The 18,774-nt window shown below is 41.0% G+C and overlaps 2 protein-coding genes across 2 annotated transcripts; both read left to right on the top strand.

Moving 5' to 3' along the window:
- The first annotated feature begins 12,310 nt into the window (after positions 1–12,310).
- LOC138028674 (uncharacterized) lies at positions 12,311–15,942 on the top strand. The gene is made up of 2 exons (XM_068876275.1): positions 12,311–13,673; positions 14,231–15,942. The coding sequence occupies exons 1-2, from the start codon at positions 12,777–12,779 to the stop codon at positions 14,633–14,635; spliced, it is 1,302 nt and encodes a 433-aa protein (XP_068732376.1). The 5' UTR covers positions 12,311–12,776; the 3' UTR covers positions 14,636–15,942.
- A 1,173-nt stretch (positions 15,943–17,115) lies between these two features.
- On the top strand, positions 17,116–17,871 carry LOC138028677 (uncharacterized). Its single transcript, XM_068876278.1, has one exon. The coding sequence runs from the start codon at positions 17,182–17,184 to the stop codon at positions 17,854–17,856; it is 675 nt and encodes a 224-aa protein (XP_068732379.1). The 5' UTR covers positions 17,116–17,181; the 3' UTR covers positions 17,857–17,871.
- The last annotated feature ends 903 nt before the right edge of the window (positions 17,872–18,774 follow it).

The raw sequence follows: 18,774 nt of genomic DNA, 5'->3' as shown, positions 1-18,774 counted from the left end.
GGAGTTAAAAACACTCCTAGTCGCTTAATGCTACGGAAACCGGGTATAAGCACCGGCTTTTTGGGTCATTGGCTCGGAAAGCGCTTACCTATACCTTAAGAGTGCGCAATTTTATAATAATGCGTAAGTAAATAAAACTAAGGAGTTGACTAAAAACGTGCACTCTACAGTTTTCTTAACTCCCTCGCGGAACATGTAAAGGCTATCGATAAGCATGAAACCGCAAATTCCTAAGGAAATTGTAATATCGAAGCACATTTACCCTTTAAGATACTATTTATAATCACTAGAAAATTCGTGAGAAAAACAAAACAGGAAAAGTAGGCGTTTCAAAACTAACATGTAGATATGTACTAATTGCTCGTCGTAATCATAAGATAGCACGCGTAAAAGTAGTAACATTGCAAAATAGTCAATAATAATTATGTATGGGGAACTACAACAGGTTGCAAAATTAGTGAGATACTCCCGTTAAAAAACCACCCCTCCCCCTACCTCTCCCCTTTTCAAGGTTAACTGTTCAAGTTTTCAGCATTTTTTTGTGCTGCTAACAAAAATTGATAAGGGGCGAGGGGACTGCATTGTGTGAGGAAAATTGGGTAAGTCAATAACGACCCAAGAAGGTGAAGTGCGTCTGTTCATTTTGAAACCTGTTGTTGCATAGGATCCTCAGTTGTGCACCACTTATTAATAATATTGTATGATATTGAAAATTGTATACTGACCATTTTAATTAAGGACGGTGCCTACCATTGTTATTGTGCATACGTTCTGCGAATCTTGAGATACCCGGGGTTCCTATCGGTGATGCTCACTAATACAGGGATATTTTTGCGCGGTTTAAAACTATCCGGAGAAAGTAAATCTTAGTAAGTACTCTTGGTATCCAAAAAGAAAATTGGGGGGGGGGGGGGGCGGGGTAACCATGCATTTTATGGAGATAATTAAGCTTCAGTTTGAGAAGTTATTTCATGAATTATCTTTGAAAAATGCGTGGTAACCCCCAATTTTCTTTTTGGATTTCAATAACACTTCTTAAGATCTACATTTCCTATATAATCATAAACGTGGGCAAAAATATCTTTGAATTAGTAGGCACCGTCCTTAAACATACTTATTACGAAAACACGACAAAAGTGTTATTAAAAATTAGGTATGGCGTTTTTGTTAACTGCTATGAGTCATTCTTTGTTTCTAGTGAGAATTAAACAAGTAAATAAAACGAGTTATAAAGTATCTTTTGTTGTTGTTTTTCTTTACCTGTGAATGTGTAGTAACCTTGATTTCATGCAATACTTCCTCCGTCGACAACTGCAGAGTTTTTTCCTCCATAGTCCTCTTTATGTATGTATATCTTCCGTTCGAGCGTTTTGTTTTACTTGTCTGTCAGAGTGACTGGCATAACTTTCCACTGCAGAGACCATAAAGTGCCTGGTTCTAGTGAGGGATTGATTATGTCGCCCTTTGAGCAAATAAAAATGACGGTGGTAAAGCTGGGCAGGTACAAAACACAGGTCAAAGGTCATTGTTTTACCAATGCAGAAACAACGCGAACCGTTTACAAATGTTAACATTTGCCCCCAAAACTTTTGTTTAGGACTAATTAGTCCTAAGGTTAGCTTTAATGGTTGCTTAGGATACGTTGTCTTTGCAAAATAATGACTTGCGACCTGGACCTGTGACCTGTGTTTTGTACCTGCCAAGTAACGCTTTCTTGGGGATAATTCTTACGTGACGTCAAGGCGCTGTTGGTGTTCCAGACTTCTCCACGAACTGAGTCGTAGAGGGCTTTCCATTCGACCAAATACTTTGAAAAAACCGGGTAAGGAATCAGTTGGTATAGAAATATCCCGGAAACAAATTTCGAGACTTAAAGTATATCTCGTGAAGTGGTCCTAAAGGTTCCGGAATTCTGGAACAACTCCAGCGAGCGGCCAACCGGAAAATGCTGTCCCATTCGCCAGATGAAATTACCGAAATTTTAACTGAAAAGCGCTTCGAGTCTTTTGGAAACGTTTTCTCGTGTTTCGAGATTTTCGAAAATTTAAGGTAGCTCCGAATCGCCTCGCTATTTCTCTGATTTCACGCGATTTCAGTGGTGTGTTTGTTTGCTTTGTTTCTACTATTTGTGACAATATCAATCAGTATCTTTCCATATTTCGAATATGCTTTTATTTTCTCACAATGAGCCTGGGCTACCTGCAACGAGTTTAACTTCCCAAAAGCAGGTCAATTTTTAAAATTTGTCAATAATTCATAACACGAACCGAGGTTATTGATACCGTTTAAGTAATTTAATATAAAATAATTATAATTATACACTTCCAATTAGTATAATATTCAGCTTTTTAGCTACTGACGTAAAACCCCGCTTTGTATACTTTTTACTTTCCTTTCACTTCACTTACTTCCTAGTCTGCTACACAGCCGTTTTTAGTGTCGTCACGCAACGCTCCTCCCCACTAACTCCTCATTAGCGGGGAGGAGCGTTGCGTGACGACACTAAAAACGGCTGTGTAGCAGACTATTTCCTTTCTTGTTTTTGGTCAGAACAGAGATCGACGTCAGTACCAGAAAAGAAAATCTAACTTCTTCAAATTCACTGTGTTTGTAGCCTACCTTCCAAGAGACAGTAAAGTGTTTTCACTCCTCAGTGTTATCGACAGCCTTTTCTGTTAAGTCAGACAGAAATCAGAAAACTGATGTCTCATATAAATTAAGCCTGGTTTACACTGCGACATAAGCATAAGCATAACGAAGTTCACACTTGTTGCATAAGCATAAAAGAAGTGACATGCGCAAGCGCAGTTAGCTCCAGAAAAAAAAATTACAGGAGAAATGGGACGAGCCACGTTCCAAAATGGCGGACGGTCTTGTGACTTGTGCTTATGTTAATGTTGCACCGCTTTGCACAATTATTAATGTGACATAGAAGCATAAGCATAAGCAAAAAAAATTGGAAACGATTCCTTTTTCTTATGCTTATGTTACTCCCGGTTTGCACAGCTGATGCTTATGCTTATGTTTATGCTTATGTCACATTGTGAACCAGGCTTTCGTAATACGTACACATTAACCTGGTTTTCAAGTGACGTCATCGCCGCAATGTCGGTGGACGAAAAACAAAAGATCTCTCATTAGCTCCTTTTGTTCTTCCACCAGCAATTGTACATTGCAGCATTGTTATCTGTGTCTCTAGAGATTCGTTGCAAACCACCAATACACGGTCACTTTCGTCTTCTCAAAGATGCGTCCTTTTATGAACAAGACATGTGACAATAGTGGCCGGGTATTCTAGAATGCAAGAGAGATTTTCTGATGTGTTCCTTAGCCTGGTATTTCTTTTGTCCTTCTATGACCACATAGAAAGAAAAGAATACGCATACTAGCAAAATCACCTTGACGCGATATGAACACAGTAAGTAGACGCGACACGAACTTAGCAGTCGTTTCGCACAACTTTCAGAGATATTATAAAATTTCAGGAGGTCAAACCAAGAGTTTTACACTCGTTGTTTTAAACATAAACGTTCAATTCCGCGGAAACTAGACTCGCATTTGCTGGTCATAATCTACACGGGCAACAAAGTTCTCATTACTTACGATCACTATTTGGGCGCTTTAGCACGATGATGGTAGTGGCGAAGAAAACTGACGTCACTTTGAAATTAAACATCTGCGCCTTCGTGGCAGTCCATCTTGGTCGCACTTTACAATGTTGGTAGCAACGCTGTTCAAGAAAATGTTGACGTTGTCGCCAAATGGTTACCTTTAGCAATTTCAAGAAACTTGTTGTTTTGCGCAAGACGAGACATGATGTGAAAAGTCTGCCGCACGTGTGCACGTGCGCACGTGGAGAACGATTTTTTTAAAAAAAATTATTTACCAATAAATCCTTGGGCGTGCCTTTTCAGTCGACATTGCTGAGGCTTTCTATCACTGGGTACTGAAACAATTTAATATTCTTTAATTGGGAATCTTGGCGTCTGGAGCAGGCTTGTGTCAGAACGTGTAGCATGCATGTTTGATGACGTTTGTTCAACATTTTTTGTGGGAAGAATGTTTTGATTTCGATCGAACATTTTGTCACCCATAGAACAAATGTTGAAGCGTGTAGCCACCCTTTCAACAATAAATACCCAAATAAATTTTCAGAAAAATTCCTATCTGAAGTTAACTTCACGGATACAGAGAGGTCACTTGAAAACAAAGACAACAGCACACAAAAGAAAATATTGCCTTTTGTTACAGAATACCACCCGGCTTTACCTTACCTTAAGAACATATTTTTTGGGGAAATGGCACCTTATTCAAAACGAACCGCACCTTAGAGAAGCATTTAAGGAGCCACCCATACTATCATATCGCAAAGGAAAGTCGTTAAAAGACAACTTAGTCAGAGTTAACTTTTCAAGGCATAGATTTTGGAATCGCTTGCCAATGGCAGGAGTCGCGCAGGCCCGTCAACACTTTTTCAACAACGGTAAGTAATGCCCGTTCAAGACCTATTAAAATCTCCATTCAATTCCACGCACAAACAGTCCTAAATTACCCCAAGCACAATTGAATATCTCCCTTCCCTCGGCAGCATTTCTACCATTTAGGTGAACTAGTTAAATCTCCCTTCAATAGCCCATTTCCGAGTTGCTGTTTGTCTTGGTTTCAAAGCGAGTCCTTGTGCACAACCATTCAAATGCAAATGAGAGGTGTATTTTCATGGAAATCAAACTTATTATCACTTAAATGGTTTAGCAGCAAGACTCATTTTGAACCAGAGGCAAACAGCAACTTGAAAATGGCCTATTCCACACGCGAAACATTGTTAAAGTGCCTATGAAGTAAAAAATATCTTTTGCTTCCTTTAGAGGCCTTTCAGAATGATGAAGAATGGTGGTTTCTCTGTTCCAGAGAAATTCAAGTTTTTGTTCAAAAATTGATGATGTCACAAACTATACACATGACTGTAATAAATCACAAAATTGAGCATATCTCCAAAAATATTGCATGGGTGTTTTTTAAACTTGGCAGCAGTAATCTACATCAAGCAAGGCACATAATGATATCCTCTAATTTTGCTGCTGTATCTATTTAATGCAGGATTGAAATTTGTCATTTATTGTCGTAATGAGACATGTTCAGTCTATAAAATAACCAAAAGATTTTACTTCATAGGCACTTTACATTACGGCAAGCATACTTGAACATCTCCCTTCTCCTTGGCAGCATTTCTACTATTTAGGTAAACTACAATCCTGGACAAAAGTGTTGGGAAGGTAGCTTCACTTTAGAGATAATCCCCTTCCCCCTTATCAATGTTGGATTTTCCACAACAAAAATGGTGACTTTTCCTCCAACATTGAATATGGGGAAATGGGAGGAAGGATGGGGGGGGGGGGGGGGCGTCACAATAGCTTGGTGTCCGGGCCGGACATTTGAAGCGGCAATTAGGCGAGGATACCACAAACATCCTTCAACAACACAACGAGTTTAATGACAATGTAGTGAATCTTTGACATTATGACAACCAGCGATGTCGACCTTTCATCTGTATTACTACCTTTGACAAGCCGTAAAAACCTAAGAAATATGACAAACATTAGCTAGCGAATCGGAACTAGAAACGGAGACTATCCAGCAACTCACCATATGATGAAAGACGGCATAAGCAAACACAATTCACAACTAAGCGTTCTTTCACGAGCGTTTTCTCCACGTGCGATTTAGAAGAGCAAAATTACTGAAGTATTATGGTCTACATGTACGTCATTTCCATGGAAAAGACCGGAACCGCGGAACGGACTTAACATTAACGATTTGTTGAGGAATAGCCTCAACACTTGGTATTTCTAAAATAGTACAGCCAATAGTTAGACTACGGTGATCGAATTGACCACGATTGTAGTAAGATGGCCTCGACCGAGGCGCTTGTGGCGCGGACGACTAAGGGGCCGATACCAAAATAAACCTCGGAAGTGGCTGTAATAAACCTACCCTTTAGGATTTGCTCTCAGCATTTCACTCGTAGGATTCCGATGTGAAGTAAAGTGTACTTCAAAGTTGCCGTTTTTTGACAGTGAGCATGGGCAGCCCAAGTTCGCGTCACTAGAGAGCGTGTAATAATTGATTACTAGGGGAAGATGACCTTTGAGTAAAAGCGGTGTTGCGTTACAGGCAGCCGTTGGGAATTTAAACACGTTGTAAGACTTTGTATGGGAAATAAAATACCCAAGATTATGAAGCCTAAAAAACGCTCAATTTAACGTTTATTCAATAAAATGAATAAAAATGACTTACCTCTGGTGTATTTTTGTGCCTTTTGGAGCTTATTTTACCGTTTCGGGAATTCGTGTTTTATTCCGACCGTTGTCAGCTCAGAGGCGGTTTGCGACTCGAAAATCCATCCCTGCCGCGATTTTTTCACGCAAAGCTAAAGCCACATCATTTGCGAACCTCGGTGAATGTTTCGTAGTCAAAAATCCCCACGCACTTGGCTGGAAATGAGCATTTTCTGCTTCCGATTACACGATAGCTGATGAAGTTAACGGCTGGTGATACTGTATCACGACACGGAGCTTGGATCCGAGGTCAAATCAACTCCACCCGACGAGGTACAGTCATTTCATGTACAACACTTACCCCATCCCCACAGCGGCTTCTCGAAGAGCTCCATGGTTACGAGAAGCCGCTGTGGGGATGGCAACACCGCTTTTACTCAAAGGTCATCTTCCACTAGTAATCAATTATTACACGCTCTCTAGTGACGCGAACTTGGGCTGCCTATGCAGTGAGTCAATTTCGTCGTTCATTTCCTGTTGGCGTTCTTCACTTGATAAAAACAGGCAACTTCGACTAAAGATTACAACGTGCTTTCCCTTGAATTCTTCTGCCATCTTAAAAGTTTCTATTGAAACAATAAAGTTTAAAACAGAATATTTTGGAGAGAAAAAATTGTCTCTCTCTATCGAGAGAGAAAAAGACATGGAAAACTATCATTTGTGCATGCGTGGTGGAATGGCACTAGGGGTGTCATCGGCTTCAGTCTTACACGAAGTACTACCCTAACTGCTGCCGTTAACAACATGGCGGGCATAAAACAGTGTTGGAGTTATGATGATTTTGATCTTGATGACGATGTTTTCGTTTCTCATGAAGAAGCCATAAGAAAAAAAGAAGAAAGCTACTTCGGTAACCCGAAGCATTACATGCTATTTTCTGGTGCTGCAATGGGAAGTGATACCTATTGGCAAAAATTAGGCGCCAAATACGGGTTATGTGCGGTGTAAAACGCACCAGTGACGTCAGAGCCCAAAACCTCAGTCTTTAAGGTCTCCAGGGTCTTTAACGTCTCTAGGGTCTATTGGGTGTCTGGATCTCTGGGTCTTTGACTCTTCTGGGGTCTCTGTGTCGCTGGGGTCTGTGGGGTCTCTGGGTCTCTGGGGTCTCTGGGGTCTCTGGGTCTCTGGGTCTCTGGGGTCTCTAGGTCTCTGGGGTCTCTGGTTTCTCTGGGTCTCTGGGTCTCTGGGTCTCTGGGGTCTCTGGGGTCTCTGGGTCTCTGGGTCTCTAGGTCTCTGGGTCTCTGGGTCTCTGGGTCTCTGGGGTCTCTGGGTCTCTGGGGTCTCTGGGGTCTCTGGGTCTCCGGGTCTCTGGGGTCTCTGGGTCTCTGGGTCTCTGGGTGTTTGGGACTCTGGCGGTTATAGTATGAAGGTTTGCCTAGTGACCTCTATTTTTCAAATATTATTTGCACTTAAAGCGTAAAGTATGTGAATTTAAAAAAAAAAAACCTCGGTGCGGATTTTCACTAACAACAACAACTTTATTTCAATTTAACAATTAATATTGAAAATACTAATAAGCTTGTACCCTACATGAAAGTTGCACTAGAACAGTAACTTTATGTCTTAATCGTGGAATCTGTAAATGGACAAATACTAACATTTTCCTTGGCGTTTGTGTCTCTAATTGAAAACTTTGTGGAATATCATTGAAGTGTAACCGACAACATGCATTTACAGGCAATGTTACAGGTCAGATTACAGGTCACGCATCTTACACAACTTTCAACCGTGTAAGAAATGCAACATTCGTGATTCTTGTTCGGGTTCGAGAGTACTGTTATAGAGCTCTCATCCCTCAAAGTCTAACTTTTTTTGGTAATTAATTAAGAATCACTGACCTCGATATCTTTCACAATGATCATGCAAACGAGATACGTTTACCATGAACAACAAAACCGCTCACGTCAAATATGACCAGTGAAATTAATTCATTTTTCAAAACTGAAACAGCTTAGTTTTAAAATATGCACCAATTAGTTGAATGGTCTCAACTGATGTAATTGCCGTTGGAAACTTTCGCTTTATTATTAAAGCGGGAAACCTCTGAATTTTTGACTAGCATAATTTTACAACGAGAGCAAAAGAGAAGTATTTTACTGAGATATATTGCAACAATAATGAGCAATACTCAATACTTAATCACTGACTAAGAAATTAAGAATACAAAAGTTTTATCTACTTTATTGATGTATGTACATCACTGTTACAGGTCAGGTTACAGGTCACACATCTTACACAACCTTCAAACATGTAACAAATGCAACATTCGTGATTCTTGTTCGGCTTCGAGAGTACTATTGTAGAGCTCTCACCCCTCAAAGTCTAACTTTATTTGGTTTTTAAAGATGACTGTAAAGACCCTGTCTTCTTTCTGCATCCAAGATAACATTCTCTTAATCTCTTTGGAGCTACGCTGTTTGGGAATAATGCCACGTTGGGCGGAATTTGTACACGGAATGGAGGCTAAATTGCTAGAGTAGTCTTTGATAGCGCGGTTGTACTTTTGTTCTAGTACATCGAGGTCTAGAGCATCCATGGCGGTTAGATGAAATGCGCATTCCTTGAAAAGCAACTTTTCGAAGGTTGACCACGGTGGTGGGATTACTCCTATACCTCTGCCCTCCATAAACTCTTGCTCTGACCCTGTCAGCACTTCCTTCGGAAAATGCCTCCTACGTTTTCTGGGAACAGGTTCAGAGATTACTGTCGGTGTTACAGGTCGCTCACCATAAGGGTTTCCACAGTTAAGACAACCACACGTACTTGTACAGCCTTTGATAGTTTGAAAGCACTTGCATCCATCTTTGTAGACACGACAAAATGTTCTTTCTTGCTTATTCTTTGCATTTCCCCTTCCACATCTACAGCCTACAGCAGCCAATTGGTTGTGCACATTTTCGGAAGGCAAATGATCTTCAGCCAGACCTGGTGTAGTTGGAGTTGTAACCGCGGAGGAAGGCAAAGCAATAGGTGCTTGGTGTGTCTCTATCGTGGCATCATAATGCCCTGCGCCTATCCTTTGATACGTTATATACATGGGGGCATTAGTCAAGGTTTCCCTTGGGATAACAGGAATCACAGGGAAGTTCTCAGTAGAGGACATTATAACTAAAGGGACTTGCAGGACGTTTGCTAAAGCAAGAGGGGTGGCGTTTCCCAGTTCACAGTCAAAAAATCCTCTGTTAAGGAACTTATTAGCCATGGTCTTGAAATGTTCACGGTGTGTCAAATCGACATATGAGGCATATTCATCTCTATGGACACCTAAAAATTCCTTGACGGTAAGTTCTCTTAGCGTTTGTCCGACAGTTTGAACGTCAGTCTTGTCAGCTTCTATTCCTAAGAGACGCAGGTGCTGGTTTAGTGGTGAGTCTATACCTTCCATGGAGTATCGATTTTTAAGCTGAAAAGCGACCGCTGAATGTAAACAGTCACCGTCCTTTAACATCGGAACTCGTTGAAGACCGTGTGCATTAAGCAAAGCATCAACTCGACGAGCTGAACTTTTTTCCTCTTCGCTTTCCTTATAACTTGAATTTGACAGCAGGAGTAGGACGCTTTTTGTGGCATTTAACGAATTGACAATGGAGTGCAGTTCAGTTTGTGCCCTAGAAGCTAGCTCTTTTGCTACACAATATTTTAACTTTGCACTTTTTATGGCTTCCATCACTTCTTCATTGCTTATGGCTGTATCGCTATCTGTGTAAGACTCCTCGTCAGACGAACTACTAGAATCCGTACTATGACCAGTTGGCAGGCAGTCAATACTTGTTGGTATATCTTCCTCACTCCAAGAGTTGCAAGTTTTCACATCTGGCTCCACCCCGAATGCCTCCGTACACAAAGACCCTCCCATTTTAAGAGAGCTGTGAAAGTATTCCTGGACGTTTTTAATTATAGCTGATTTTGGAAAGTATGTTTCTTTTCTCTCATTCCACATAAAGAAAAACACGCCAAGCAGTGCTAGTGCTAACCGGATACCGAGCCTCTGTCGTGAAATGTTCTTCTTAAGGCTCTTGTGAAGTGCTTCATTTCGGTTTGAACCGCACGAAACTGGAATGTTGCACAAACAACCATTTTCAATGTGTTTTTTTAAGTTTCCAATTTCCTTCTTAGCTGCTTGTGTTAAAATTTCTTCACCGTCGCTCTCAACACCATTCCACTTTCTAAGGAACTGCTCTAAATTTTCCATTAATGTTTGTTTTGAGGGCGTGCTCTTTGTTCTGACTTTTCCTATGTCTGAGAGATCACGAAAAACAAGTTTCAGCTCGTCCTTAAGGCGTCGACGAAGGTCTTTTATTACAGAACCTTTCTTCCCACGTTTTGGTATTTTCGATATTATTCTCTGAACAGCATGAAAAAGGTCTAGCTTGACGCAGACTTCCTCTCCGAATACATTGTGAAGTAAATTTCTCCATTGGCAGCAGTTATCTATGTAAATTGATGTCACTTTAATTCCCTTGCTGTCCAATCGCTTACTAAGATTCTGAATCGTGCTCTTTACTTTCTCAAAGGAGGTACCTCTGGTCAATCTCCAGGCAAGGACTTGCCCTTTTTCGTTCAGAACAGTAAAAAGCGAATCGAACTGCTTGACCCAAACTCCTTGACTCCAAGCACCAATGTTTGCAGATACTTTAAAGGTGTGATCAGCTGATAACCAAATGCAAGGCAATTCTGACATGCGGTGAGAATACATGTGTTCTAATTTAAAATAAGAACGGAGAAAACAGTTTGTTACGAGCCTTCTTCCCGGATATTCAATTTGGGGCTTTATATTGGACAGGTCTGCTCCATTCGTTGCGTTAGTTACAGTAGTTTGTCTGTATCCTGGTGTGAGAGAAACAAATCTGTCGTAATGCATCTGTCGGAGAAGGTGTTCGATATCGGTGAATCTCAATCCCGCGTGGACATGCGACATAACGTAAGGAAAAAGATCCCGCGTGACACCTTGTTTCTGAAAAAGAACAAATGGGACCTGTACATTATTCTTTGCAAAATTTAAGAATACTGGCGTCGTGCGCTAAAATCTGATGGTCATTGCAGCAACGGTAGACTCGGCTGACTAAAACGACTTGCATTTGGATGCAAAACAACATTCTCGGCTGATCATAATAAGTCCGTCCATTCTTCCATCTGACTGCTCGTAATAATGTGTTAGGCTCATGACAGCCAGGGCACTCCAAGGTGATTTGAAATTGGGTTTGGGGATCCCATATAATAATATCAGGAGTTATATGATGGTAATCCTGAGGTGAACCAAAGAATGCTCCATGAACTCTGCAAGGAAAACTTTCCGGATTCTTCATCCATGCCTCAAGCGAGCGCTCGATGAAGGTCTTGCATTCCTCCGATAATTTAACTGATCTTGCGCCAGGTACTAGAAGAAACATGAGAAAGACCCCCACGACTGACTTAAGAAGAAGTATTAAGCTTAGGAACATGTCGGCAAACTTTGTTTGCTTTCCTACTCCTAGTGATAGCAGAGCGACCACAAGCAAGTCCAGAAATTGAACTCAGACGTTTTACAAAATTGCTTGAGCGAGCATGTCAGGATAGACCATTATATTTTTGAAGGGAGTGGGGAGGGTATGCAATTTGCCAAAAAAGAAAAAACCCTGCAAAGCTTTTGACGAAGGAAAAAAAGTAGTGCACACCCAAACATACCAGAGTATATTGCGAATTAATAACAAAAAGGCGCATATAGTCACTCCCTGAAATTCAAGGTAAAAAAAAAATGCCCAAGCCCCCTCCCCCCCTTCCTCAACCCCCGCTCAAGAAGGAAATTGTCCATCCCTTATAAATAAAGATGGCGTTGTTCAAGTTACCCGTGGCAACTTTTCGTGTAGAGGATATCCGGTAATATGCCACCGCGATGTTGATAGGTTTAAAACACAAAGGTTCATATTTCGAAACAACTGAATCCAGTCACGTACCAGGTAAAGTAACACAATTCACTACATCATGCACTAATTTTAATCCTTTTTTTACAAGTGTGGCATAATGAAAAGAGAAATGAAGTGCTTAGAGGACAAAAATAATAGCTGCATGAATTCATCTAACGAATTATGTTATGTCAAACATCTCTCGCGCAATGAGATAATTACTGGTGTTTTCACAGAATCTCATTTGCTTAGGTGTCACTTAACACATAAAAAATAGATCAATCTTCGCTAGGTTACTTACGCAAGTAGCCGAGTTATTTGCGTAACATTTCAAAGCATAGTCGTGCTGTACTAGCTGGTATCGTAATATTAGTCGAATCATGGCGTCAAACGAAGTTGTCACCGTCAATCCATTATTCAAGAAGCCCAAAACTGTAAAATTCCTTGGAATGAAGTGACCACACCTGCAATCGGAGAATGGCTCTCCCTATTTGCTAAAGCGAAAGGAACTTGCAAGGAGTTTCTACTCGCAAGTTGCCTTCCAACTGTAAGTGCGTTGATGGGAAATTCGGTGGTGGAAATTTTTGAAGACTATGAGGAGCGTGTTAATCTTTACATGCTGGCGCTTGGTGGACCGTCTACAGGCAAGACACAGAGCCATAAAAACTGTGTCACACAACCTATTTTAAATAGTCTTGAAGGAAAAGTCGGCGGGGAATTACTTCTTGAAGATGCCACCTCAAAGGGCCTCTTTAAGTTCTTCTCACGCAGTGAAAATCGTGTCGCGTTGTGTGCCATCGATGAATGCCAGGAATGGTTCAAAGAAATAGTGGGTTTTAAAAGCAGTGCTTCAGCGCCATCGATGAAGCGATTGCTTCAGTGTTATGATGGATCACACTGGTATGAAGCAAAGGGAAACACCAACAAAAGGGTCGGGGTTCCATCAGCGGCTCTTGCCCTCTCGTGTTTCACGCAACCAGATGCTTTTCTGAAGTTTATAATGCCAAGGATGGTAGCCAATGATAATGGTTTGCTTGACCGTTTCCTGATTTCGTTGCCATCAACAGCACCCGTGTCTATCTCTGCAAGGATGGAAAGTAGCAGAAACTTGAGAAATACCAACCTTACCTCATTTGAACGATTGTATGAAAGAATCTACGCGAAGCACAACACGGCAGACAGAGTGAAGTATGGTCTCTCACAAGAAGCACTCGATGTGTACATTAGGCATATGAGCGACAGCGAAAGTCAGGCAGTCACTGCAACTAGCGGGCATTCTAAAGACGACAAAAACATTATACGACTGGCTGCAGTCCTGCACGTGTTGTACTCTGTGATGGAAGAAGCCCTTAACCAGAGGACTGAAGATATCCCCAGAAAAATAAGTGAGCGCACCTTAAACGAAGCCATAGCGCTTTCCGGCTATTTCGAGAAGCAACGGGCCATTCTACAACAGGTCAGTTGGTTCCTTGTTTCTACAACTTGCAAGTCGGTCTAACTATATAGTAGATGGATGTCTGTTATAGTTCTGCTGCGAGCCACGAAACGTTGTTATTGATGGTTGTTAGTCATCAAAAAGGGTCCCTTTTCCTGTGGTTAAGCACTTCTTTTAAATTAAAACCCCTTCCTTGGATTATGATTACATGCGCTGGCGTTTTAAATCGCCTGCCACGTTACACTGCAGGTTGTCTCTTATTTTTGTCAGGGATAGTGGAGCGGGTGACGCGAGGGGAAAGACTATATAAATATTCTTTTCCCTCGACTATCCCTGACAATAATAAAAGACTCCTCGCCGTCGACTGTCGCGTGGTGTAGTCGTGTGGGGAGCGGCTCCCCAGCCAGCCTACGTGTCGTGTTTCCACGCTAGCTCCCGTGTTTTTCGATCACCCCTGCCCACTTGACACACATAGCATGTCGTTCTATTTATAAATTTCACAAGTTTTGTTTTTGTTATAATAGTGGCGATCGCTCCTTACAACTGTTGTGACGTCTTTCATTTCACCTTTTCTGTAGTGTTCGGCACTTGGCGAGGTGAGGGCGAGAAACGTGATCAGTGATCAGGAAATACAGGAGGCCATTCTGAAACATCCTGGTCCGTTTGTCACACCGAAAAGGATCTACAGGAAATTCAGTTCCAGGACCAGACCAGACAGGGATAATGTTCGAAGCCAAATGCTTCATTTGGAGGGAGTCGGCTTGGGTACTGTGAAGCAGGTTGAAAGGTCGCTTATGTTTTACAAACATATGCCTGGAGTAGGCAATACTGAAACGTTAGCAACGTTTGGTGTTTCAGCCGAGGCTTACGCACAAACATTTAACCAGATAGATGAGGGATTTACTGACTCACAAAAAGAGGCCGCGGTTGCTGAACACCCAAATGGCGAAGCATACGACAACTACATCGAATCCCAAAGGTGATGAAAAGGCTCCACTACAAGACACTGGCCTAACACTCAGCATTAGATGAACTCTGATAATGTTTTAAACAAATATACCGTTATATTTTATAAATGTTGTGTTTGTTGAAGTCAGTTACAATTAGTTGCATTAATTCTACAAGATATATCGACGCATATCTAAATGATCAATGCCATTAGTGAGTATTACTAGCCTAAGGATATTTAGTGAGTAATCAAAAACTAAATAATAATGATTCCACTGACTACTCACAGAGTATTGCCAAAGAATATTGTAATCACGGTGACCTACTGATTACTCATTGACGGCAATGATTAACAATTGAGTACCTATTGATTACTCATCGAGCAGCATGTTTTCTTCAAAAATATCACTGAAGTTGCAACGACGTCTCCTTCAGCAGCGTAAAGTATTTATGTAATTGACCTGTATTGAGTAAGGTTATAAACTCATTCATGTGACATTAAAGTAAACGTGCCATTTCTATTTGCAAACAGATCGATGAGTAATCAATCAAAACAATGACTTATCAATGACATCAGTGATTCATCAATATCATGAGTGGATAAAACTTTTGTAGGCCTAATTGCTTAGTCAGTGATTAAGTATTGAGTATTGCTCATTATTGTTGCAATATAACTGAGTAAACTACTTCTCTCTTGCTCTCGTTTTCTTAACAGAGAACAAGTTTGTTCTTTTGTGCTAGTCAAAGATTCAGAGGTTTCCCGCTTTAATGATATAGCGAAATTTTCCAACGGCAATTACATCAGTTGAGACCATTCAACTAATTGGTGCATATTTTAAAACTAAGCTGTTTCAGTTTTGAAAAATGAATTAATTTCATTGGTCATATTTGACGTGAGCGGTTTTGTTGTTCATGGTATACGTAGTTCGTTTGCATGATCATTGTGAAAGATATCGTGGTCAGTGATTCTTAATTAATTACCCAAAAAAGCTAGACTTTGAGGGATGAGCGCTCTATAACAGTACTCTCGAAGCCGAACAAGAATCACGAATGTTGCATTTCTTACACGGTTGAAAGTTGTGTAAGATGCGTGACCTGTAATCTGACCTGTAACACTCCCTGTAAATGCATGTTGTCGGTTACACTTCAATGATATTCCACAAAGTTTTCAATTAGAGACACAAACGCCATGAAAAATGTTAGTATTTGTCCGTTTACAGATTCCACGATTAAGACATAAAGTTAGTGTTCTAATGCAACTTTCATGTCGGGTACAAGCTTATTAGTATTTTCAATATTAATTGTTAAATTGAAATAAAGTTGTTGTTGTTATTGAAAATCCGAACCCGTTTTTTTTTTTTTTTTTTTTAATTTCACATATTTTACGCTTTAAGTGCAAATAATATTTGACAAATAGAGGTCACTAGGCAAACCTTCATACTATAACCGCAAGAGTCCCAAACACCCAGAGACCCAGAGACCCAGAGACCCCAGAGACCCAGAGACCTAGAGACCCCAGAGACCCAGAGAGCCCAGAGAGCCCAGAGAGCCCAGAGACCCAGAGACCCAGAGAGCCCAGAGACCCAGAGACCCCAGAGACCCCAGAGACCCCAGAGACCCCAGAGACCCAGAGACCCAGAGACCCCAGAGACCCAGAGACCCCAGAGACCCAGAGACCCAGAGACCCAGAGACCCAGAAGAGTCAAAGACCCAGAGATCCAGACACCAAATAGACCCCAGAGACGTTAAAGACCCTGGAGACTTTAAAGACCCCAGAAACCCCTTAAGTTTTCAATCCATATCTGAGGTTATGGGCTCTGACGTCACTGGTGCGTTTTACACCGCACATAAGCCCCAAATACGGGGTTCCCGTGAAGGCATTTTCCTTCAAGACTCATGGCAGGAATGCTTCTAGTAGAGTTGTTCTGTCCGATGAACAATTACAACAGGCTGGTGACTTCTTACACATGGCAAACAAAACTTTGAAACGAATAAACATGTTCAGTCTATAAAATAAGCAAAAGATTTTACTTCATAGGCACTTTACATTACGGCAAGCATACTTAAACATCTCCCTTTCCCTTGGCAGCATTTCTACTATTTAGGTAAACTGCAATCCTGGACAGAAGTGTTGGGAAGGTAGCTTCACTTTAGAGATAATCCCCCTCCCCCTTATCAATGTTGGATCTTCCACAACAAAAGTGGTGACTTTTCCTCCAACATTGAATATGGGGAAATGGGAGGAAGGATTGGGGGGGGGGGGGGGGGGGCGCGTCACAAGAGCTTGGTATTTCCAAAATAGTACAGCCAATAGTTAGACTAATCGAATTGACCACGATTAAAGATTACAACGTGCTTTCCCTTGAATTCTTCTGCCATCTTAAAAGTTTCTATTAAAACAATAAAGTTTAAAACAAAATATTTTGGAGAGAAAAAATTGTCACTCCCTATCGAGAGGGAAAAAAACATGGAAAGCTATCATTTTGTGCATGCGTGGTGGAGTGGCACTAGCGGGAACACTAGGGGTGTCATCGGCTTCAGTCTTACACGAAGTACTACCCTAACCGCTGCCGTTAACAACATGGCGGGCATACAACAGTGTTGGAGTTATGATGATTTTGATCTTGATGACGATGTTTTCGTTTCTCTTGAAGAAGCCATAAGAAAAAAAGAAGAAAGCTACTTCGGTAACCCGAAGCATTACATGCTATTTTCTGGAGCTGCAATGGGAAGTGATACCTATTGGCAAAAATTAGGCACCAAATACGGGGTTCGCGTGAAGGCATTTTCCTTCAAGACTCATGGCAGGAATGCTTGTGGTAGAGTTGTTCTGTCCGATGAACAATTACAACAGGCTGATGACTTCTTACACATGGCAAACAAAACTTTAAAACGACGATATCCGACTGGGAAACCCTACGTAAATAATTTACTTCGAAGGAACTGGCACCAAGTCAAGGATACCAGTGCAGTGTTTGCAATTGGAAAAATTAGCGTCCACGGGAATATAGTTGAGGGCGGCACTGGGTGGGCTGTGCAGATGGCTGTGGACGCCAGGAAACCCGTTTACGTGTTTGACATTGTCAGCAGTGGGTGGAAAATGTATGACTATGGCAAGAAGAAGTTTTCAATTTTTAAGACTGTTCCGAGACTGTCCTTAAATTTTACTGGAATCGGCACAAGAGCATTGCCTGAGAATGGGAAAGCTGCTATTGAAAAAGTATTCCAAGAAACGTTTGGGAAATTTCCAAGATAGGACTTACAAATTATATAGTGTTACCTTCTTGTAACAATGTATTTTATCCCTCACTTACAATTACATTGATATGAGTGTGCCAATAAACAAGTTTATTTTGCAGGTCAAATCACAGGTCATTGTTTTTCCAGTTTGTAACCAACCCTTATGCGTTTGTAGTTCTAACATGAGGACTAAAAGCTATATTGAAATAAAGTTTAGGCCAAAGATTAGCATTAGGAAAGTGTTAGCCTAGGGTTCTTTTAGTATTGGCGAAACAATACTTGTGATTGGACATGTGAAGTACACTTACTTTTGATTCTAGAAGACAGTTATAGGGTAGTGCCTACTTAGATCCCCAAGTGCTCTCCTTCCACTTCACCCACTCGGTCTGAATAACATTGCTTCTTGCAAATCCAGCATAACTAATGCCCTGAAACGTCTCTTTCACAATACTCTTATCATTCTGTAAATGAAAATGTGATTGAGGGGAAAACTTGGAATGCCACTCCATGGAGTACCCTAAAAATAGTTTAGAAGTAAGAAAAAAATGCACAAATCATTTTTGGAAGTTTAATGTCCTTTAACTGTACATACCTTGAATGAGTTCAAACTTCAACTGGTGCTAGTCTTGTAGTGGACAGTCACCATTTTATAAAAAGATAATCATTCTGCTTGCCACTTCCCAGAAAAGTAAATGTGCTTTGTCAAACATCAGACATGGAAGGAGAGAGGCAGGTTTGATAATGACTGAAGTTTTTGCTTCACGAATTGGGCAACCTTTGTTTGTAAGTTCAACTTTGAAAAATGATATTTTTTTTTACTCCTTAACAAGTTTTAGGCATTCTCCATTTGGTTACTCCTTAGTGTGGTACTCCGTGCCTTATCCTCAACCTGAAGATGTTCCCCTTTATCAATTTCTAACTTCTGGTAGAATGC

This window comes from Montipora capricornis, chromosome 13, assembly GCF_036669925.1.
Source record: "Montipora capricornis isolate CH-2021 chromosome 13, ASM3666992v2, whole genome shotgun sequence".
Classification (NCBI taxonomy): Eukaryota; Metazoa; Cnidaria; class Anthozoa; order Scleractinia; family Acroporidae; genus Montipora; species Montipora capricornis.
The sequence above is the reverse complement of the archived record's forward strand: the minus strand, read 5'-3'. Positions and strand labels throughout refer to the sequence as shown.

Bases quoted from the DNA above. Each gene is read 5' to 3' on its own strand.
- LOC138028674 (XM_068876275.1), top strand. From the start codon at position 12,777: ATGGGAAATTCGGTGGTGGAAATTTTTGAAGACTATGAGGAGCGTGTT. The intron at 13,674-14,230 runs GTCAGTTGGTTC...CCTTTTCTGTAG, and splicing joins AACGGGCCATTCTACAACAG to TGTTCGGCACTTGGCGAGGT.
- LOC138028677 (XM_068876278.1), top strand. From the start codon at position 17,182: ATGGCGGGCATACAACAGTGTTGGAGTTATGATGATTTTGATCTTGAT.